This window comes from Saccostrea echinata, unplaced genomic scaffold, assembly GCF_033153115.1.
Source record: "Saccostrea echinata isolate AGI-Se365-2 ecotype Australia unplaced genomic scaffold, CSIRO_AGI_Sech_v1 ptg000051l, whole genome shotgun sequence".
NCBI lineage: Eukaryota > Metazoa > Mollusca > Bivalvia > Ostreida > Ostreidae > Saccostrea > Saccostrea echinata.
The window spans coordinates 8,299,850-8,323,324 of NW_026889800.1; the positions used below are offsets into that span (position 1 = coordinate 8,299,850).

Consider the following 23,475-nt stretch of genomic DNA (forward strand, 5'->3'; position numbering starts at 1 on the left):
ATCATGTTGACTCAAAAGTAGTTCATGGTTACCTACTTTTTAAATTTTGCAGCCATTCTATTTCAAAATGATTTAGAGGCATATTTTGAACAGTTTCAGGCCTATTATCATCAAACTTTTTCAGTGGACAAATGACAGAATGAGACCACTACTGTACAGCAGGTTAAAATCGCGGTCGGAAAAGATTGCGATTTGTTCAACTTGCAGCAAATCGCGGTCGCTTGAATTCGCGGAAAGGAAAAATTATACAAAAACTTTTTCCGCACTGCAAGTATTTTCCTTGCATATTGTGTCGATTCTGAACCCGATTAAATAGATTGAAACACCGTACTGATCCCGATTGGAAGACGAAATGTTGTACGATTTACACTGTTATGCATTCATGTAAATTTTCTTCTTTCTTTCTCTTGTTTTCTTTCTTTCTTTTTGTTAAATATTTTTGAAATACATATGAGTCTATACGCGAGTGATTTATTTAAGTGATTTCCAGTCGTATCCCAAACAATGGCAAACATGTTAAAAAAAAAGAAGCCCTTTGGCAGGTGTTCGTTCATGAATAGGTATGTCTTGAGTAGAGTACTGAGTTGTATTTGCTGCAGGTCATTTTAATCCCTCTGAATCTAAATCAGTTGTCAGTACCGATAGTCAAAATGTTGAACTGTTAATAAAATTGAATTAATGTGTAACAGTGTTGTCTTTACTACGTAAGTGCCTTGATTAAAGATAATAAGACTGAGTGATACGCACGGGTGAATTCTAACAATACATGTTTTATAGATAATTACATCGCACCTCTACTGGGTGGCAGAATTAAATGTTAGTCTTAGATGTTTATTTATCAATTAAGCTTAAAAAAAAAACAACTACGTGTTAGTGATTGATCCGTACACCCGCATAATTAAGAAGACAGTCTACATCTCTGCTATATTAATTACTGCTTTTTATGTTTACAAGGAAACGTAAATAGAGTTACCGAATCTAATCACAAATATCGGTAATATTTCAATTTATCCTTATCAATTTTTGAAGAATTATTAACTGTATGTTGAATTCGCGGAATTTTTATTTCCGCGAAAATAGCGAATATTATCTCCGCGAGTTAATTTCCTGCTGTACAGTATTCTTTAAATTTGCTTGTTGTGTCTTAGGCTCATAATTCACATATATCTACTGCAATCAACTTCAATGGATTCAAATATTTTTAATGAATTCTTATTAAAAAAAATTACTTGAATATATGTGTAATACCGGTATACAAAAATTTAAATATATGTGTCTTTTTCCCCCCTTGTAAAACATTTGAATAAATGAACCCAAGAAGTACAATAAAACCATTTTTTCTCAATTTCAACTGGACCAAGATTAAACATCAAGATATCCAATGACTCCAAATAACCATGCAGGGTAAAAACCTTAAAGAATAAGGGGTTGGGAGTACCAACTCACTTCACCATATAAATGGTACATGTATTTAGATATCGGTTTTTGAGATAATTAAGTTTAACTTTTAAGTTAAAGGCTAAAAAAGATGTTATGTTAAAATTTTCCACAAGTGACACCATGTCTTACTGAAATCATCCCTGTGCATTTCTTGTAAGAGTATTTTTCTACTTACTGATTGTCAAAAAATGGATATCCTCAATCAGTAACACATTTGGATTACTTACTATGTAGTTATGCTGTGTAAATGTTTTGTCAAGCAATTATTATGTCAGTGATGTAGCAAAACACTGATGATTCTGTAGTATGACACGTGTTACTAACATGATTGCATCAAAGATGTTAGATGAATAGAAAAGTCTAGAAATTAAAAATCAAAAGTCAAAGTTCAAGAAATGAGGGTCTGGGGGTATTAGTGTTTTGAATACAATTTCAGGAGTACTGTTGGAGAGAGTACAGTTGAATTATATATCCTCATGCTCACTCCAGATTCAGAGTTCCGGAGATGAGGTCTCTTGATATTTGGGTCAAAGAAGAAAGAGAATGTTAGCAAAGTTGACAATCTAAACAGAAACATGTAACCTTTAGGTGGAAATTAAACAAATATTTATCCTTTTATTACGACGTCAACTTACAAGCTAAGAAGGAAGACCTACTCGTTGCTTTGCAACGAGCTTTGCTCTAGTTATTCTTTTTTTCATAGTTATGGCGATATCTCAGCTGTGGGTAAGCAGATTTCAGAGATTTTTTCAGGGAAGATGCATCATGTAAATATCTCCAGACGTGTTTTTCATTTTTTCAAAATTTACTTCCGTTCGCGATTTTTGGGGAAATTTGTATTTTTTAAATGGCATTTTGTCCAGAAATTTTCTCGAGAACGGCTAAAGATATGAAATGGAAACTCAATGAATAGATAGAACATCAAATTCCAATATGGGGAACGACCTTTATTTTTCGTCGTCGGCACTTCCGGTCGCAAATGGAAGTGAATTCAAAAAGTCCAATTTTTCAACTTTTTTGTTTTTCAATATTTTTCTTTAGGATTTACAGGGTTTATAGAGTGTTTTATAAGAATTTTAAATATGTATTCAATATTTTGATGCGTGCATTTTTTGCAAAGATATGACCGATCCAAACTTTGTCCCACTGTCTGGGGTTCGAATCCTGCTGGAGGCAGTTAATTTTTTTTTTTCTTTGTTTTTCTCTTTTTTCAGTTGCTAATGACTTCTCTCTCTTTGAAAACATGTATGGTAGTTTTTGCTGATTTTTAAAAGCTTTTTTGTCAGAGATTCTGTAGAAAACCTTTCGACATATACTGAATATCTTTGCATCTATAATATGTCCTTCTAAAACTATTTTAAGGATTTCATTCTTGTCCCCAAAGCTTGACCCATTCAAAAGTTGTCACCCCTTTTGCAATAAAACCTTGTTATCGCTACTCCTCCGAAACCGTAAAAACTTCATCAGTGTCTTCGACTCATTTAGTACTCTCTTCATTCTATCATTGCAAAAGCATTCTTGGGTCCCTTGTATGAGTTACTGCCCCTGAAAGTTTATGCTGCTTACATTTAATGAACTTTTTTTTTAAAACGGTGTATCCTAGAGACATGGGACCAACTGCATCGGCATATTTGACTTTGACCTTGAAATATAGGTCAAGGTTAAAGTCATTTAAAAACATAAGAAATTTCTTATACATGTGTAAAATATAGCAATTCACCAAATGACCTTGAACTTTGACCTTGACCTTTGACCTTGACATTGGGTCAAATGAAAAGTAAGGACATGCATCCAGCTCCAGTTTCAGGTAAAAACATAGAAAGTAAATATTTCCTTGTTTGTTTGGTTTTGTTGTTGTTGTTGTTGTTTTTTTGTTTTTGTTTTTTTTTTTTTAAATGACCTTGACCTTTGACCTTGACCCAAAGGTCACAATCAGGTTTAAAGATGTGAAAGTAGTTACAATTCTTAGTTTAAAAGAGGCATAAAATAAATAATTCATCCCCCCCCCCCTTCTTAAAAAAAAAAAATCACATCAACAACAACGTAGAATACTTCTGTAAAATTCAAACCAGACCTCGGATCGACACCATATTTGGTACAAATTTAGTATAGACCTCAGAGAAACTTCCTTGAGAGTTTTACGGTGAGTCTTATAAGTTTATAGAAGTCATGAAGTTTCACGGCAAAAACTACAAGTTCTGTTGTGTTTGAAATTGAAGTGCAGGTGAACGAAGAAATGATCTAGACCTTTTATCGGCTATTTCTTCAGATGTCGTTAGTAGCATTCGATTTTTCTGATATGATACGACATTTTAATACCAAGCATTCTCTCTTTCTTTTACATTTGGAATTTATTTGATTTTTATTTAGAATTAATCAGTTTCCAGAAAGAGCGATTTTCGGTATATTAAAAACAATTCTCGCTTTCATTCTCGTGTTTCCCTTCTAAAAATGCATGTTGGGAGTTTAATTTGTGCTACACATATTTAATTTAACCCAAAGAAATGCTTATTTAAATGTTTCATATTTATTTCAGGATATTCAGTCAGAAATGTTAAAATCCGAACCCGATCTTTTAAGCTTACAACAAAGCTATTTTCCAAAAATTCAGCATGCTCACAATATCGCTGAATCGGGCTACAGTCCATTAATACATTTTCATTAGGGAACAGTGTTAACGTTTTCTCACGCAGCCCGTCCCTTGTTATTTTAAATCCTGCTTGGAAGTTGAGGAACTATTTCCTTTTACGGAACTTCTTTCTTCCCCTACCGATTCTAAAAATACGCTTGTATTTATTCTATAGTCTTAATTAACTTACCCAATTTTATCGCAATGTGTAGCTCAGTGGTTAGCGCACCTGCCTTTCAAACCAAGGGTTTTGAGTTCGATCCCAGCTGGAGGAGCAATTTTTTTTTCCGCATTTTTTTTTCAGCCCAAATGACACGAAAACACTTAAAAAGGTGGAAAGGCGTCTAATTGTTCTCTGAACAATTAGTTTACTAGTTATTATTAAGGTCTTCCGATACATATGATAAGATATGAATATGAAACTTGCTGAGGTGATAGAGCATCAAATGTAGATATGTTGATCGACCATTATTTTTCGTCGTTCGTACTTCCGGTCGCGAACGGAAGTGAATTCAAAAATGTTAAATTTGTAACTTTTTTGTTTTTCAATATTTTTCTCTGGGATTTACAGGGTTAATAGAGAGTCTTCTAAGAGTTCAAAGTATGTTTTCATCATTTTGATTGATGCATTTATTGCAAAGATATGACCGATCCAAACTTTCTCGTATTGTTGCGGGTTCGAATCCTGCTGGGGCGGGAGATTGTTTCTCTCTTTTTTCAGTTGTAAATGATATTTTTCTCTGTGAAGACATGTATGATAGTTTTTGCTTATTTTTTAAAGCTTTTTTAACAGAGATTCTACAGAAATCCTTTGATAATCATGATCTATGTTGAAAGACTGTGATATATAAACGCAAACAAAAAAATACCTTCAATAAAGTGTTAAATGAAGTGAGGTAGCATAGCGATCTGGAGAAAAGTTCGGTCGGAAGACCACTTGTTGCCCTAGCAACAAGAAACGCATCTAGTTCTTCTTCTTCTTCTTCTTCCTGGGTACTTTTTTGTCCGCGAGTGATCTCGTCAACTACTCATCCGATTGAGGTGAAACCTTTCTAGGGTTAATAGGCATGTTATGTAGATTTGCGGAATCAAGGTCATTTTGCGCGCACGTGCATGCACGTGCGTGCGCGTGCAATGCGTAAAATGACCAATATACTTGATATAGCTGTAACTTATATATTTTTTGATGAAATGCTTTGATACTCAGAATATAAGGATATATTAAAAGTGTAAACAAGATGACATGGTCAACATGCATATGCATGCACGTGTGCGCACGCGCAAAGCGTAAAATGACAAATATACTTGAAATACTCGTAACTTTTATACTTTTTGATGAAATGCTTTGATACTCAAAATATTTATATATATTAAAAGTGTAGACAAGATGACATGGTCATCATGCACATGCATGCACGCATGCATATGCATGCACGTGCGCGCGCGTGCAATGTGTTAATTGACCAATATACTTAATATAGCCGTGATTTTTATATTTCTTTTATTAAAAATATACAGATATATTAAAAGTGTAGACAAGATGATTTGGACATCATGCTCATGAATGCACATGCGCGCGCGTGCAATGTGTTAAATGACCAATATACTTAACATAGCCATAACTTTTATATATTTTTTATGAAAAGCTTTCATACTAAGAATAAACAGAGATATTATAAGTGTAGACAAAATGGCATGGTCATTATGAACATGCATGCAGATGCGCATGCGTGCAATGCTAAGATGACCAATATACTTGATATAGCCAGAACTTATTTATTTTTTGATGAAATGTTTTGATACTCAGAATATAAAGATGCATTAATAGTATAGATGTGATGACATGGTCATCCTGCACATGCATGTACGTGCCTGGCGTGAAATGCAAAAAACGACCAATATACTTCATTGCCTTATTTAATGAAGCTTACAGGAAATAAGACACCAAAAGGGTGTTGGGGAGCGTTTGGGGAACATCTGTAACGGTCCCCGTTACAATTATAACTAGTTTCAATAGTGGTTTTATACATTTAACCGGTATTGAAACAACACCCGCTATTGTAATAATGCTCATACTAACTTTCCTTGAAGTTTTGTTTGTTTCTTTTAAGGTCTTGACAAATAGAAATGTTGGCTTTACTATCCATATTTGTAGTGTAGGCAAGCTCTTGAATATAAGAGAGAATTTAGTTCTATTCCATAACCTATTGATTAAGAATAGCCATATTTTCTTCAGAAAGTTTGTAGATACTAGTATTACATTTGCATACTTTGAATTTTAGGCACATCAATTAAATCAAAGGTGTCAGTGTATTAACGAGGCCAAGTCTAATTATTTCTACCCTAGAGATTTTGATACATTTTCTTGCATGAATTTTTAATATTATATCAATCATTTTAAGATAAAATAATTGAATGTTTAGCATCCCGATATCTTAGGGTGCCATCTCAAAAGTTGTCAATTTTTACTATTGGACCCTGTGGGACTTTAATGGAAAAGTGCCAAATTATCACATTTTCCCCATATTTTTTGTATTTCTGCCCTAGGGATTTCCATTTCAGTCAAATATATGAAAGCTATTATAAAAAGTCACCAAACTGTGAATTTTCAAAAAAGTTGACCATCTGGGTTGGTCTAGGAATTATTATGAAGTTTTTCCCCCAGTATACCCAATACCTCTAAATTTGCCATATTGCGGTATACATTTTGTATATATGGGAGCAGATGAATTAGTTTGGTAAAAAATATCAATGTTAGATACATTGTTGGTATGTTTCTTTTGATGTTCTGTCAACGGTTTTTAAAAAAATGTCCATAGACGTTTGAATACTTGAGCGAGTCATGCGTCATTCTTCAGCATCATGCATTGCTTACAAAACCGGAAGGCAGTGACGTCGTGAAAGCCATTTCAGTGTTTATTCCTCATTATTGTCTTAAAAGCACATTGTAAGACTCATAAACGTTACAGAAGATGTTATATAATGTTAATTTTATATTCAAATTACAATACTTAGGAAAGGTGTTATGTTGCACCTACGACTGCATGAAACTAAAAAGCTGCGCAAAGTCATGCGCACTCGAATTAGACTCGGCCTCATTAAAAGTAATTTCTAGAAAAGAAAGGAAAACATAAAATTCTAAACTCAATAAATTAATTTTTTTTGTTTGAAAACATAGTGAACAATTAATCCTTTTTTTTTCAATAGTGGAGTTATTTCAGTAAGGCTTGCAATGAGCTTTTGGTATTGAAAACATTGTCAGCAACTATTAAAATCATTATTTCAAACACTATTGAAATATTTATTTCAATAGTGAACGTTATTTCAATAATAGTTGCAACCTGGTTTAAGTTTTGAAATGCATTTAAAACCTCTATTAAAATCATTGTTTCTTAAGTGAACATTATTTCAATTGTGGTTGCAACTGAATTGTCGATGGATTTTTCCATCATTTCCTGATCATGACAAGGAGCACACGGTGGGTGTGACCATTCAGCAGGGGGTGCTCACTCCTCCATGGCATCTGATCCCACCTCTGATGTCTTGGAGGTCTGTGTTTGCTCTGCTTCTATTTTGTAATGTTAAATGGACTTTTGAGCTCCACATATTTCATCTCAATCACTATTGAAATAATTATTTCAATTGTGAGCGTTTTTAATAGTGGTTGCAACATGTGCTATCTCCTTAATGATTATATCATTATTGATCATTTTTAATTCAAAACAGTTAAATATAATTTTTGGTGATTGAAATTCCCAATTTTTCACAGAATTTTATGTAAAAGTGCCTGTCCGATAAATATTGGAAGTTATCTTTTTCGATACAATACATTCTTGAATATTGATACATATTGATATATCTATATATCGATACAGCCCTAATCAACTGAATATTATCTCCTATACTTCTTAAGAAAATCATGGGCATTTATCAATAATACAATATGTAATGTACTTAATCCTACTTTATATTTTAACAATAAAACGTCTGTCTATCTTTGTTAGTATGAAAATTAATGTTGCAGCTATTGCAGAAAAAAATTAAGGTCAAGATCTAGTAAATGATTTTAGACTGCCTTTTTGATGCTAGATCCATTATGACGTCATATTCAAATTAAACTTTCTTTTTCCCGTACTTTACAGCTGTAAAAGAATTATGTAGAAAATAAAGTACTTTTCTGGAATTCAATTTGAAATCATGTGAAAAGTAATCCCGAAACCTATTTTCAATTTAATATTATTTTAAAGAAGAGGCTAAGAACATACAAAATACCGTTTTCTGAGAGACTGTAGGCAATCTGGATACATTTAATTTGTGTGATATGGAAAAAACTCCCATATTCATGACTGATTTTCTTAATTTTTCTTTGAAAATGAAAGTTTAAGATATGATTTTTCGTCTTGTTTACCTACAAATTATGCCCCGAAACACCTTATTTGACCAAGCTATACTTATAAAGCTTCATTAAAGGAATCTATTTCTCAAATTTGAGAAATCTGTAGGCTCCTTTTATTTACTAGATCTTGACCTTAAATAACCCACTTACACAGGTAATACATACACAAATTCAATAAATAGTAGTTTCTGTCAGTGTAATCTTTGTTGACTCTTTTTATAACAATTATTCAGTAACCTCTTGCTTTGTTCAGAACTTTTACCTTTTGACCTCTGGGTCAAGGTCATCAATATCTGCAGTGGGTATATATGGTGGATTACTAATAATGAAGTCAAATGGACCTAACCGAGAGATAAGCTGAATATTCTCTGGAAGAAAAAAACAATCCTGATTTCATATTCAAATGTTTACAAATTTCATGAAACATAACATCATGATGATGTGCAGGTCAAGGTTATGATACAGCAACCAGAAGGTCAGAATATTGAGCTGTAATAATTTGTGTACAAACCCTGGCTTTTGAAGTCCACATTCAGGACATTAGCTCTCCCTTGTACTTTATATCTTGTTAAGTTCTCCACTGTGAGATGACAGGCAACATCATTGATATCACAGGCCACTGCTGCCATCTACAAAATAGAACTTAAAAGTGACATGATATCACAGGCCACTGATGTCATCTACAGAAATAGCATTTAAAAATGTCACTGATATCACAGGCCACTGCTGACATCTACAGAAATAGCATTTGAAAATGCTACTGATATCACAGGCCACTGCTGTCATCTACAGAAATAGCATTTGAAAATGCTACTGATATTACAGGCCACTGCTGTCATCTACAGAAATAGCATTTAAAAAGCGTCCCTGATATCACAGGTCACTGAATTCATCTACAGAAATAGCATTTAAAAAGCGTCCCTGATATCACAGGCCACTGATGTCATCTAAAGAAATAGCATTTAAAAACCTCACTGATATCACAGACCACTGATATCACAGGCCACTGATATCACAGTTCACTGCTGTCATCTACAGAAATAGCATTTAAAAAACATCACTGATATCACAGGCCACTGATATCACAGGTCACTGCTGTCATCTACAGAAATAGCATTTAAAACCTAGAGAATTCAAATCAAGGGATATCTGGCAGGAAAAAAGTCGGTTAAGAACCCTCTCTACACGGCATACTAAAGAGTTATGGTTCTATGGTACTTTTCTGCAGTTAGAGTGATCTGCCCTTTGATCTAAATTCCAATAAATTGAAATTTACAGTATATTACTCAATTTGTAACCAATGCAAGTATTCTTAACATTTTAAAAGGCCAAAATGAATTAACTGAACACTTTATTTACACACATTTTCTCCATGGAAGTAAACAACAGTGATATCTGTTCACTGATACTTGGTTGTGTTTGAACATTTTTCCTGGGGGTAAATGCCATGTACCATATATTGAAAATTAAATAGATAAGCTCAATATTTACACCTTTATTCAAAATAATTTTCTCAATGTCCCAAAATCATTTTGCACTGGTGTATTGAGGGTCCTTAAATATCAATTCTTAATATAAATTTCATATAAGATATGGGTTAGATCACTGTCATTTTCCAAAGCTAAAAACATAGGAAAAGATTGTGATATTAAACAGTTGTTTGAAATGGTTTTAAAGCAATATGTAAGTTCACAAAAAGTTTACAATGAAATGATGGCAAGAGTAAGAGATTTTATACCCAGGGAAGTTTGGCAAGTAAACACAGAGTTACTGCCCCTGATCCACAGCCAACCTCTAAGAACTTCTGACATGTCCTGCTTTCCTCCACATCTTGTATTACATACTGGACTAGTTCCTTCAAAAGTCACAAAGAAAGAAATTAAGTTTCTTATACATGTATTATGGTGGCATTTGACATTTAAAACTGATAACTATAATGAGTTGAAACAACTTATTTAAGGAATACTGGTCTTGTTTTGGGGGTCCAATGATAGATTAAATTGATTCAAGTGCATAGTTATTTTGTATAATTAATTTCAGAAAGCACTTGTACAAAAATCATCAGGTGTTTTAATTTGACTTGTAATCCCCCAAACTTCCAAACACTGCATGAACAGTTATGCTTTATATTTGCAACTTTTCTTTTTATCACAAATGAATAACCATATTTTGTTAGTATACCCTATATATTTCTCATACTTTTCTTTTTTCAAAAAGGCCCTGCCTATTGATCATTATGGCACAATAAGTTATAACGCATGCAAGCAAATGATTCTGTGAACAACCTTGTATATTGTGGAACTACACATGACTGGCTTAGGAATAGTAAGTCATGTCTGATATTAATTTTTTTTCTTTTTTTTTGTGTGTGTGTGTGGGGGGGGGGGGGGGGATTTAACAAGACCTTGAAATTGCTTAAATGACCTTGGATCAAGATCATGACATACTTTGCTAATAAGAAAGCAATTTATATAAAACAAGGTAAGGTAATGATACAAGAATATCAACAATCTTGTTTTTTCAAAGTCAAAATTTCGCAAATTCTATAGTCAATAAAATGACTTGTTAGCAAACTTAATATACACATGTATCTTTAAGTCCAATTTTGACCGAGGTTTTTCATACAAATTGTTAGGCCATTATTTTCACACTGAATTGTTTTTGGATTTTTCTGTTTACAAAATCATGACAAGGAGCACACACCAGGTGTGACCAGTTGACAGGGGATGCTTATTCCTTCACTGTTTTCAGAGGTAGACCTCACTTGTGTTGCCTTTGCTGACAACTTGTATTGTTTAGATGGACTTTTGAGCTCGATCACTGTTCCTTATCTTTAAGGGTGAAAAAAAATGTATCATTCAATTTTTACAAAAAATCAACAGAATGATTGAAATAAAATCCAGATTAAAATGTGTCAAAATGAGGAACATTGAACGGACAGTGTCAGGTATTTTGGCGATTTAACAAAATATTCAATGCAAAAAAATTAAAAGAATCAGTAGATGATGTCACAATATTTGACCTTTGACCTCCAAACATGACCTCGACCGTTATTGTGTATAAAGAATGGAGACTCCTTATGAATATTTCCAAATATCAGGTATCTACTAAAAGTGGATCAAAAGTTACTTTGCATTTAATAACAGACTGTCATATTGCATGTAGATGTCATAAACACATCCTTTAATGTAGGCTCTGGAATGACCAATATACAGGATTCTCTAATTTTTTTTTACAAAATATGGTGAAAAAAAATGTCACAACTTTTCTTACAAAGATCATTAATTATTCACATTATAGTGATATTATTCTTTTTTTCTCTTGTTCTTATAAGAAATGAGTTAAAACAGATTTCATGGGTGTTTTGTACTACCTTAATAGTAACATTACAACTGATCAGAAATAAAATTTTGCATGTTTCCATAGTGGAAAGGCTCTTATTATATACAACTGTACATGTATACATACCTCTGTTTCTGGTCTTGGAATGAGGACTGGTGGACATAATTTAATGGTAAACTCATGGAAATCCCACTCCTGAATCACATATTGTATTGGCATTCTTCAATTGAAAGATATACAATTAATAATTTCTCAGATTTAATTCAAATAACTTGTCATGTTTATAAACACCATATTAAATTAACAAATCCTGGGTCAATACAGGTACCAATTTTGTGCACCTTTCCAATCGCCTCATTGCAAGTTGTTTAATTCTTGCTAACTGTGTTTCAGTAATTATCTGTTTCTTTGAAACTTGATGAAACTGCAAAAATAATATGAATGCTCTTAATATTGAACATTGAATGAATTTAATACAAATGACTGCATATTTAAAATTATCCATGATATACGTGTTAATCTGTTTAATCACTTTATCAAAAAAACTTATCACATGTTTTTCCATAAACTGTAGTCTTACTTCTGAAATAGTATTTCCCTGTACAAAAATATATTGCCAGAATCATGATAACAAACATATGACACACCCAAAACAAAGGCCTAACTTTTATTTAAAGCTAAATGTTTGCTTCATGAAAACTATTAATTAATCAAATAACACAAATCTCCCTGAAAACGGAAAAAACGAACATCTTCGTTGAACTCTTTTATATTTTTTCGAGAAAGGGTGAAACATTTTAAAAAGTAGACCTATATACCATCTTTTTGCCCAGAACATGTGCAATGATATATTCTGCAGACAAATTCGATTCCTCTCTTTCAATCCCAACATTTTGGAGCTTTCTGCTCAATTCAGAGCACACACTATTTACATCACTGGAATTTGCACTGCAAGAATGGTGCCGATTAAGATTTCTTCTTACGATGTGAAAATCTTTCTTTCTTAATTTCAATAACCATCGCATTATTTTTTTTGGAAGTTAATTAATTAAAGCAATGTCCTATGTCATTATGATTATGAGCTAACAACAACAATAGTGAAAGTAGAACCACGTGAAAATAAGAAATGGCAAGTCGGTCAAAATTTGTTCTTAAAAATCATATAAAGTTACATATTTTCGTTTTTATCTGAACAACTTTAAAACTGCTTCAAAGTGTGACTAACTATGTTAAACACAACAGTTTTATTTTTTCATAACGTTTTCCTAATGATTTACGCGTGAACGAGTTAATCATATAATTTGTAAACTGAAAGTAGATCACAAAGCACTTACAATCACAAGGCATTCAAAAAAGACAAGTTCACAAACCGTGATGATGACGTTTTCATAAAGTTTATCGCACTTCACCTGAGATTATATTGGGTAAGGGATTTTTAATAGAATGAAGTGTTAAGATATGACGTGTATTTTTTTACTTTAAGTGCTTCCAGGATTTACATGTATGCTAGCTAGTAGGTGAGTAGCTGACTAGTACAGACCAAATCGAAAAAACGTAATTTGTTGAATATGATACAGATTTTTTGCCGAAGAGGATAAAATTATTGCCATCAATTTTTATAGCGTTTCTAACCCTCCCAAATCTGAACCTTAAATGGAGAAATTTGTCGTCTGTTTATTTCTACTTTCACTCTTCGTGAGCTCTTCATGTCAGACTTGTGAACGAGATTCAGACAAGTGTGCTGGTGATTCTAAAGGAGAGGGTTGTGGCTGCTCAGTGAGTAGAGATGCTTCAAAATACTCAAAAAATGAACCTTCCATTGATAACACTGAGGAACAAATTATTGACATAGATGATCTTCCGAGGACCAATGAGATGGTATTTATAGAGCGAGGGACATTTACCATGGGGACCAATGAGCCTATCTTCCCTGTGGATGGAGAGAATCCAGCCAGAAAGGTCACCGTAGATTCGTTTTATCTTGATAAACATGAAGTAAGCAATGCCGAGTTCCAGAGATTTGTGGAGGAAACAAATTACGTGACAGAGGTACATGCCAGCTGAGGGTGTATAATTTGAATGTATAATCTGTAAGAAATTATAATGTTCTGCTTAAAGTTATATCTGAGAAATGATTACACTTATTTGATGCAAACTTACTTCACCAATGAATCCCTGCCTGATCTTTTGATTACTGAACTTGTATGCTACGCTTGATTTAGAAAAAATTAAACTTTTTTTCTGTAGGCAGAAAACTTTGGAAATTCCTTCTGTCTGGAGAATTATGTTAGTGAAGAAACTCTAAGGAATATAACACAATCAGTGAGTAGTTTTTACATGAGAAAGTCTTGTTTTCATTTCTACTGTTTTCTTTCTTTTCCATGGATGATATAAAATCCCTCCCAGATTTTTTTTCTTGTCAAGTTAGAATCTTTAAAACTTAAAATTTAATCCTTCTCCTAGCCATATAAGGCTCATAAGGCTGGTGCTTATACTTAGTTTCTGTGATGCTAAGCAGATGAGAGTCATTCATTGACTCCCTGTGGATGGGTTTCCTGTCCAGCACAAGTTAACCCCCAGCGTAAGCCAATACACTTTACATCTGTATGAAATGAGACAATGCAGATAAACTCCCTTGTCAAAGGACACAACACACAACATTAAGAGCCCACAGCGTTGCTTGAACTAGCGAAATTCTTCAAACCTGTGTTCATGGTGTTTTCAACAAACAGATAATAGGAATATAATATCTATTACCTAAGGATATACGGTAGTGATGTAAATTACCTTGCAAGATCAGTATAAAACAGTGAGTAGAAAACAAAGCAATTGTAAATAAATGTCCTCTATTCTGCGTAGGTTGCTGCAGCCCCCTGGTGGGTCCCTGTGAATGGTGCAGATTGGCGACATCCCCAAGGTCCAGATTCATCTATTGAAGACAAGTAATCTCTTAATATTTTACAAAAATTTGTGGAATTTAAATTACTTGAGATCTAGGAGGGGTGTAATTAAACTTTTACATTGATTATTTTATGAATTTAAGGGATTTACTCACCTGTAAAGATTCAGTGGGCTTTTGATTAATTCTTCGATGGAAAAATTTGAACATCCATTTAATGTACGTTATGTATTCTTATGAACTCCCCAATGTAATATCTCAGTACATGTTTAAGCAGAGAAACTCTGGAGAGTTATTACCCTGGATCATAACAATAATCATCATGGCCACATTTTGATAAAACTGATTGTAAGGCATTTGTAACTGATTTTTCTATCGCTTAAATCATGTGTTGATCCTTATCTGCTAAGTTATATAAGTATTATCTATTTACCTGTAGAATGGACCATCCAGTTGTGCATGTGTCATGGAATGATGCTGTCAAATATTGTGAGTGGGCGGGGAAAAGACTGCCCACAGAGGCAGAGTTTGAGCGTGCTTGCAAAGGCAATCTTCAGTCAAGGTCAGACCTTCTACTGCTGATGTTAGTTTAATAAAAATAAAGATGTAGAAATTCTTCCATCAGTTCTTTATTTTTTACACATGTATCAGATACATTCGTTGAAATCTAAGGTGTCTTGGTTAAATAAGTTTCTGCAAAGAAAAAAAAGTAATAATTTAGCTCCAAAGGACAATGTGTGTTCCAGGCTTTTTCCCTGGGGAAATAAAGAGGAACCTAAAGGGAAACACTGGATGAACATCTGGCATGGAAAATTTCCCTCAGAAAACACCGCCAATGATGGCTATCACACCACAGCTCCAGTAAGTACTGCAGATTAAGTTATCCATAAATCAATTCATTCCATGCCTCAAATTTACAAAAACAGTGTCATTTGAGAGTTGTTCACCAATGATAAGATCAATATAAGTATTTTCGGTATTTATGCAATTTTTTTTAACTGAAAAGCATTAAAGGGGATGATTTTGAATTATAAGGCGTAATGTTTAAAATTTTCTTAATGTGATAAAGGTTGAGAGCTTTCGCATATTGTTCTCTCTCTCTCTCTTTCTTTCTTTTTCTCTCTCTTTTCCACTTACATGTACATAAGAATTTTATTATTGTATTTTTTCTGCAAAACATAATATACTTTCAGGTAACAGAATTTCCAGAGCAAAATATTTTTGGGGTTAAAAATATCATAGGAAATGTTTGGGAATGGACACAAGATTGGTGGGAGACCAAATTTACTCCAACTCCCAAGAAAAATCCAGTAAGTTCACCCAACATAAAAAAAACACTGTAAATATTTACTTATATCCAAGAATTTAATCCCACCCCCATCCTAGCCAAGAAAAAACAAATATGTTTATCCAGGTAAAGTCCTGTAACTGCTCTCCTCCCTTCCAACCTCAAAGAAGAACCAAGTGTGTTAAGTACACTTCAAGGAAATCATATTTTATTTACATTTTTTTATCTTTCCAACATTGTTAGAAAAAAAAAACAACCTGATAATCATGACATGAAAATTTGATTGCCTCCCCTGTTCATTATAGAAGGGTCCAAGGATTGGAACAGATAAAGTGAAAAAGGGAGGATCCTTCATGTGTCATAAAGTAAGTTATTTGTCAGAAATGTTATAAAAATCATCAAAATTTAATTAAAAAACAGTACATGTATTTAAAAATTGGCTCACTGTATTTGAGATATGTGTGTATGGCAGCATTTATGGAGATGATGATTATAAAGGCTCTATTGTCTGGTTCTGTGAGTCTGTGAATATCAGCATCAGTGGTGAAGATTTCAGTGATCCATAATCAGATTCTCTGAGTCACTGTAAAATCAGAATTATTCCAGAGCTCCGTTGTCTTTGTAGAATTACTGTTACCGCTATAGATGTTATCTTTTCAGAATTACTGTTACTGCTATAGATGTAGATGTTGTCTTTTCAGAATTCCTGTTACCGCTATAGATGTGATGTTGTCTTTTCAGAATTACTGTTACCGCTATAGTTGTGATGTTGTCTTTATAGAGTTACTGTTATTGCTATAGATGTGATGTTGTCTTTTCAGAATTACTGTTACGGCTATAGATGTGGTGTTGTCACTACAGAATTACTGTTACCACTATAGATGTGATGTTGTCTTTTCAAAAATACTGTTACTGCTATAGATGTGATGTTGTCTTTTCAGAATTACTGTTACCACTATAGATGTGATGTTGTCTTTTCAGAATTACTGTTACTGCTATAGATGTGATGTCTTTACAGAATTACTGTTACCACTATAGATATGTTGTTTCTTTTCAGAATTACTGTTACCGCTAAAGATGTGATGTTATCTTTACAGAATTACTGTTACCTCTATAGATGTGATGTTGTCTTTTCAGAATTACTTTTACCACTATAGATGTGATGTTGTCTATACAGAATTACTGTTACCGCTATAGATGTGATGTTGTGTTTACAGAATTACTGTTACCACTATAGATGTGATGTTGTCTTTTCAAAATTACTGTTACTGCTATAGATGTTATGTTATTTTTTCAGAATAACTGTTACCGCTATAGATGTGATGTTGTCATTACAGAATTACTGTTACCACTATAGATGTGATGTTGTCTTTTCAGAATTACTGTTACCGCTATAGATGTGTTGGTTGTCTTTTCAGAATTACTGTTACCGCTATAGATGTGATGTTGTCTTTTCAGAATTACTGTTACCACTATAGATGTGTTGGTTGTCTTTTCAGAATTACTGTTACCACTATAGATGTGATGTTGTCTTTACAGAATTATTGTTACCACTATAGATGTAGATGTTGTCTTTTCAGAATTACTGTTACCGCCATAGATGTGATGTTGTCTTTTCAGAATTACTGTTACCACTTTAGTTGTGTTGTTGTCTTTTCAGAATTACTGTTACCGCTATAGATGTGATGCCAGGAGTCAGAATACACCAGACAGTTCTGCAGTGAATTTAGGATTCCGTTGTGCCAGTGATAAACTGCCAGCTTATTTAGAGGACATTACTGAGGAAGTGTTAATTGACCAGGATGACTTACTAAGAGAAGAACTTTAATAGTGTTTCAAGTGCAATTAAAAATAATTTAAAAGTTACACTGCCTTTCTATAGTATTTTACATCTTTTGTACTTTCCAATCATTCATAAAATTGATTTTTAAAATAAACACTACCAGAAAAAGCATATCAGACTGTTGTTTTGTTTTGTTTTCTTTTTCTAAAGAGGGGGGATAAGATTTTTTCTTTTTAAATTTTACAGTATACAAAGGACAAGGTATGGTAACAGCCGAATTTGGCCCCTTGTTTGATTTAAAAATCAAAACACAGTTAAAATTTTGATAGTTTGCAGAACTTTTAAACGATGTTTGTTTTAAAACCAGCATCAATTTTGATTCAAAGCATACACAGAGGCCACAAGAGGTGCCAAAGTGGGACACTTTACCGAATTGTCTCAATTCTGGCGGATTTTCATTAAATCTGAGATACTTTTCACTTCAGGAAACATAGAGCACAAGCTTGCCTATCTGAGATTTTTATACATAAGATGCATCTGATACTAGTGTATGAAATATATAAATTTGGTAGATAGGCAAGCTTGTGCTCTAAGTTTTCTGAAACAAAATGTGCTTTGAAATTGATAGAAATTTGCATAAAAATGAGAAAATTCGGAAATTGACATATTTTGTGACCTTTGTGTGTCCCATAACTTAGAATCAATACTTATTTTGTAACAATGATGACAACATGTTTTTAATAATAAAGTATTGCATCCTACATAGAGACTTCCAAAACTAGGGGCCAAAAAGGGGTCGTAACCTATCTTGTCCTTTATCCTACATGAGCAGGTTATAGTCATTGCAGTGAATACACTAACCTGCATAAACGGTTTAATAAATAATATTTTTAATGCTGCAATATAGCTTCATCCATCAGTTTGTTTTATTTTATAGGAGCCTTTAAAGTGTTATATACTCAGGTGACCGTTAAGGCCCTTGGGCCCCTTGTTCCTTAAAATTAATATGCAGAGAAACATAGGCGAATAAAATGCTTCAAACTTCGATCGACTGTGTAAAAAATTAAAAACAAAGTTTAATGCATGCTTTTATCATTAATATAAGAAATTGTGCCAATGGCAAAAATGGGAAAAAATGCATTTATAAATGATTTGTTCGAGGATTGAACCCAAACGTGTAAACCTCTTATCAGTTATGGCAGTCAGTCTAATATCGACACTTTAACCACCGAGCCGACAAATATTAAAAGTTGGGACATTTTATCCCATTAAATTTTGTGCTGTATGAACGGACACATGACCCTTGAACAACTGGACATAATTTTTTCCCAAAAAGTTTTTATTTTAAATGTATACATGTTGCTAGTGGGTCTTCGTTGTTCGCTTCGTGTTTATCTACGTTTCAGTTGATATTGCCAATGAAAAGAAGCAAGGGTCCTATCAGGCGGAGACATTACATTAAGGAAATTCCACCCTCGTGTGATAGCATAGGTTTTTGCAAAATCTTTCATTAACTTAATGTCCTGTAGAAACTAATCTTTTGGAAGAATGCTTTTAAATAGATGAAATTAAAAATATTATTTCAATCATAAAAGAATTTCTAAAAAGAAATATTTACTATATTTTCGTTGCAAAAATGTGCATAGGGCAATAACTTCAACCCAATTATCTTTTACTTTTATTGTGAATTGGTTTCCCTGATATCCATGATTGATATATATCTATAAAGTTACAATTAAGTTAAAGATTATGTCATTTGAACAAGTTTTAGCTCATGCACCTGAGCTGAGCATTAAAGTTTGATCTCTTATATTCTGACCCCACCCTACCCCAGGGGCCATGATTTGAACAAACTCTAATCTGTACTACCTGAGGATACTTCTAAGTAAATATGAATATTCCTGTCTTTGCTGTTCTTAAGAAAAAGATTTTTTAAAGATTTTTTCCGTATATATTCATTTGTAAAACTTTGATCGCCTAATGTGGCCAAACCCTATTTCTGGGGGTCATGATTTGAACAAACTTTATTTACGCTTTCTTAGGATGCTTCATATTAATATGACTAATTACAGCTTTGTTGTTCCTGAGAGAAGGATTTTTAAAGATTTTTAACATATATCCCTATGCAAAACTTTGATCAACTACTGGGGCTCACCCTATTCCCGGGTGTCATGACTTAAACAAACTAAAATTTACACTGTGTTTTAAAGCTTTCACGTAAGATTCATATTTTATGGCTCAGTTGTTGTTGAGAAGAAGATTTTTGAAAGATGCCACAAAATTTTCAATTATTTTTAAGTCGAAAATGTCAAAAGTTTACAGACGGACGAACAGACAGCTAGACAGAAGCCGGACAAAATGTGATCAGAAAAAAACTCGAGAGCTTTCAGCTCAGGTGAGCTGACACGGTGGCGACATATACATTTTTTTCAATTATTAGTTATTTTAATCTATGTTCACTGGAAGTTTGTAAACTTTGAACCCATGAAGGTGTGTGGAAGAAATTTTCGTTAATGTTATATTATGGTTGATTTTTTTTCTTATTTTTTGTTTAATTCCCCTTTTTCTTAGTGTATCATAACCCATTGATATCGACAATTAATTCACAGACACTTGATGTTTTAACATTTTTCCTCGTAAAAAAAAATCCATACGAAATTTATAATGATTATTATATAACTAGTATGGGAATCTATGTTCTTTATCTTTATCCTTTATAAGTTGTACTATTTTATTTTTTAAGTCTTTAATTTGGGAAAATATGTTTAAGTATTTAGTAATATAATTTATACTTATAACAAGCCCGTAGGAAGCAATTTCAGTTTGGGGGGGGGGGGGGGCACAGCCATACATTTTTCAGTGGACAGTTGAGGGGGCAGTCCAAAAATTTCCTGACAAGCAAAAAAAAAAAAAAATAGGACATCAACTACCAAAAATTCCTTGACAAGCAAAAAAAAAAAAAAAAAGGTCATCAGACGTTTTTATTGAGGGGGCACAAGCATATAGTATCAATGTTTACTATAGTAATCTATATATCGGCAAAATTATTGGGGGGGGGGCACGTCCCCCCCCCCCGTGCCCCCCCCCCGGTTCCTACGGCCATGAATTATATACCTAATGTCTATGCAATTGCAAAAAAATTTAAACTACATTATAGAGATTGGTGACCGTCCGCCATATTTAAAGTCTTCCATTAATTGATTGTTCCTTGTCTACATATAAATAAAAACAGTACAAACTTAGAGACAAACTGAAGACAACTCGAGCTTCTATCTTGTTTTGTTCATTCTCTGTTTATTTACTACAGGTAAGCAATTTTTCAGTAGAAAAAAAATAGTCATTTAACAGAGTGATGCCTAGCTCGTATTCGTGTATTGAAGTATATATAGTTACACGATATATGCAATGATATGTAAATATTTAAATGAAAACATTAGCCGTGATCGAAACACCGTGTTGTGATCTATCTCAGTGGAAATAATTTAAGCCCGTTCCTATGAATGCACTCCTAAGTAATACTTGGACGTTTTAACACCCTGCAGTACTAACTCTGCCAGGTGCTATAGTTTTAATGTTTCTTGTTTCGAATTCCGATGTGACACTTCACTATCTTATAGCATCACTTTAAATCTAAGTTCAGAATGATTTTTTTTCTCAATGTTAGATTTTAAAATAAATCACTACTTTCCACCCACCCTGCTTTGAACAAATTTGATCATGAATCCGCATACTTATCTCAATTTCATTGGTCAATTTTTCTTGTGCATTTCTAAGAAATACACCCTCCCCCGTTAGTGACCCTTCCCTAGCCCTCATTTACAGAAGCTCAACATCCTCTTTCAAGTCTAATGATTCTAAAGTAGGACTTAACTGATTTTTTTAATATCATTTTTTGCAATTTTGTAAAGTACACGGCTCCATTCGGAGCATAGGAGTGTATGTCCTATATTTAAAAAACACATGCACCATTGCCAACTCTTTATTACCACCCGAGATTCTTCGGCAATTGCTACAAGTATAACTACATGTATGAATATATTTAAAAATTTTGTTTGTTATTATTTAATAACACATGAATGTCCTTTTTTCAGCATTCCTCATAAATCATGGCTTCGTTTGACGAACTGATTTGTCGCGTTTTCTTGCTGTTTTTGGTCGAGATGGGTATGATTGCAATAGCTTAATTACATGTAGTTGATTATATACACATTGATAAAGTAGATTTGATTAAGACTGTAGTTTATATGCAAGTTTATAAAAATGAGATATTGAATAACTTTAATTTGAAAATTGCTTTATCATAGAATAACATGCCAACTTTCATAGAAACCGGTGTTAGCATGCATGTTAATTCGGGGATAGTGATATTTCACTTTTAAAAAAAAAAAAAAGAAAAGAATTCTATGTTTCTTCATACGAAATATGGGCACTCGTAATGGATGATGGTAATCATGTTTTTTGTGATAATTTACAGTATTTTTTTTTGACAGTAAATCTCTCGGCGGCTAGACGAGGAGGTTTCTCCAGGGGTTACAGGTCAAGATACTCATACTATAGCGCAAGTACAGGGTAAGCTCCTTCATCTGTTAACTCAAACTTTGTCAAAGTTAACAGATTTTGCTGTTAAACAATTGAGACCATTTTTTATATTAGTATGTATATCATTTTATTGTTAGAACTAAGTGAATTCAGTTTGAATAAAACGAGACCCTCTTTTTTATCGTCCTCTAAAAAGGGGCGTTTGACGGGGGGGGGGGGATAGATCAAACTATTAGTGAATTATTTGCAGGCGTACTAGATGGTAAAGCAACGGTAACAGGCGCGTAGCCAGAATAGAAATGATGTGTACGCAGAGAACGGCAGGGGGTTGGGTGGGTGGGTGGGTGGGGGGTCTTGAGCCTCCCCCCCCCCCCCGTGTTTAAGTGCTCTGGTCAGGCACGTAATATAGCTTTTGCCAGCCAGGAAAAAATTACAACTTTAAAAATTTTGTCAAGCAAGGACGAAATAGGAAGATTGTCAAAATTCGAAGTCCTATTTCTTGTGTGTGTTTGTTGAAGGGGGGGGGGGTCCATCTTTCACAAACCAAATTTTTAGTAATACGTTACCAAATTACCATGATTTAACAATGGTGCAGCAAACAGTGGGGGTCCACCCTTTCAATATACATTTTTTCAATAGTAAAAGGTTAGGTTTTGGGAATAAATAGTGGGGAGGCTCGCCTGATACTACGTGCCTGCTGGTGAGGGCCCAGAAGCTCCGGAGTTTTATCATTCAATTTCTTGAAATATAAAAATTATGCCATTTAATTTTTGTTTAGGAAATAAAAGACATAGTAAAATTTATTGTTTTAACGAAAATTAATATTCCATGGAAACTTATTGTACATATAATTCAGGCTAAAATTTAACTTATATATTAACTGGTATCATATAATCATTCTTAACGTTTAAAAACACGTATACAAAATTTTAATTATGAACAAAAAAATATCGTATTGTAAATCATACTAGTAGATCATAGCATTCAACGATGTGGCTGAAATTTATTTTTTTCAAAGATCTTTAAAAAAAAATCAATGTATGATAGAACAATGACAAAATAATGAATGATTTATTTGGTACGAAAGCCTATTAGGATCAAACTACGTAATAACGCCTTTTGGAAAGGCGTAATAACGCCTTTTAGAAAGGCGTTATAA

At 33.3% G+C, this 23,475-nt stretch overlaps 2 protein-coding genes across 3 annotated transcripts in view; one reads left to right on the plus strand and one right to left on the minus strand.

Moving 5' to 3' along the window:
• The window catches only part of LOC133203614 (MTRF1L release factor glutamine methyltransferase-like), an 81,141-nt gene extending 68,306 nt beyond the window's left edge, over positions 1-12,835 (minus strand). The window contains exons 1-6 of the mRNA XM_061339385.1: positions 12,626-12,835; positions 12,149-12,231; positions 11,934-12,027; positions 10,204-10,320; positions 8,977-9,094; positions 8,728-8,833 (exon numbers count right to left, since the gene is read on the minus strand). Of these exons, the coding sequence (XP_061195369.1) occupies positions 8,728-8,833; positions 8,977-9,094; positions 10,204-10,320; positions 11,934-12,027; positions 12,149-12,231; positions 12,626-12,832 (725 nt within the window). The 5' untranslated portion in view covers positions 12,833-12,835. The remainder of the gene's footprint in view (positions 1-8,727; positions 8,834-8,976; positions 9,095-10,203; positions 10,321-11,933; positions 12,028-12,148; positions 12,232-12,625) is intronic.
• Positions 12,836-13,159: 324 nt separating this feature from the next.
• LOC133203611 (formylglycine-generating enzyme-like) lies at positions 13,160-17,948 on the plus strand. Of its 2 annotated transcripts, none has more exons than XM_061339383.1 (8): positions 13,160-13,856; positions 14,055-14,129; positions 14,667-14,749; positions 15,146-15,268; positions 15,453-15,567; positions 15,900-16,016; positions 16,300-16,359; positions 17,172-17,246. In XM_061339383.1, the coding sequence occupies exons 1-8, from the start codon at positions 13,461-13,463 to the stop codon at positions 17,229-17,231; spliced, it is 1,029 nt and encodes a 342-aa protein (XP_061195367.1). In that variant the 5' UTR covers positions 13,160-13,460; the 3' UTR covers positions 17,232-17,246. The 2 variants fall into 2 exon arrangements, with proteins under 2 accessions (XP_061195367.1, XP_061195366.1); XM_061339382.1 differs by lacking the exon at positions 17,172-17,246 and adding an exon at positions 17,655-17,948 and having other exon boundaries at positions 13,163-13,856.
• Positions 17,949-23,475: the final 5,527 nt, after the last annotated feature.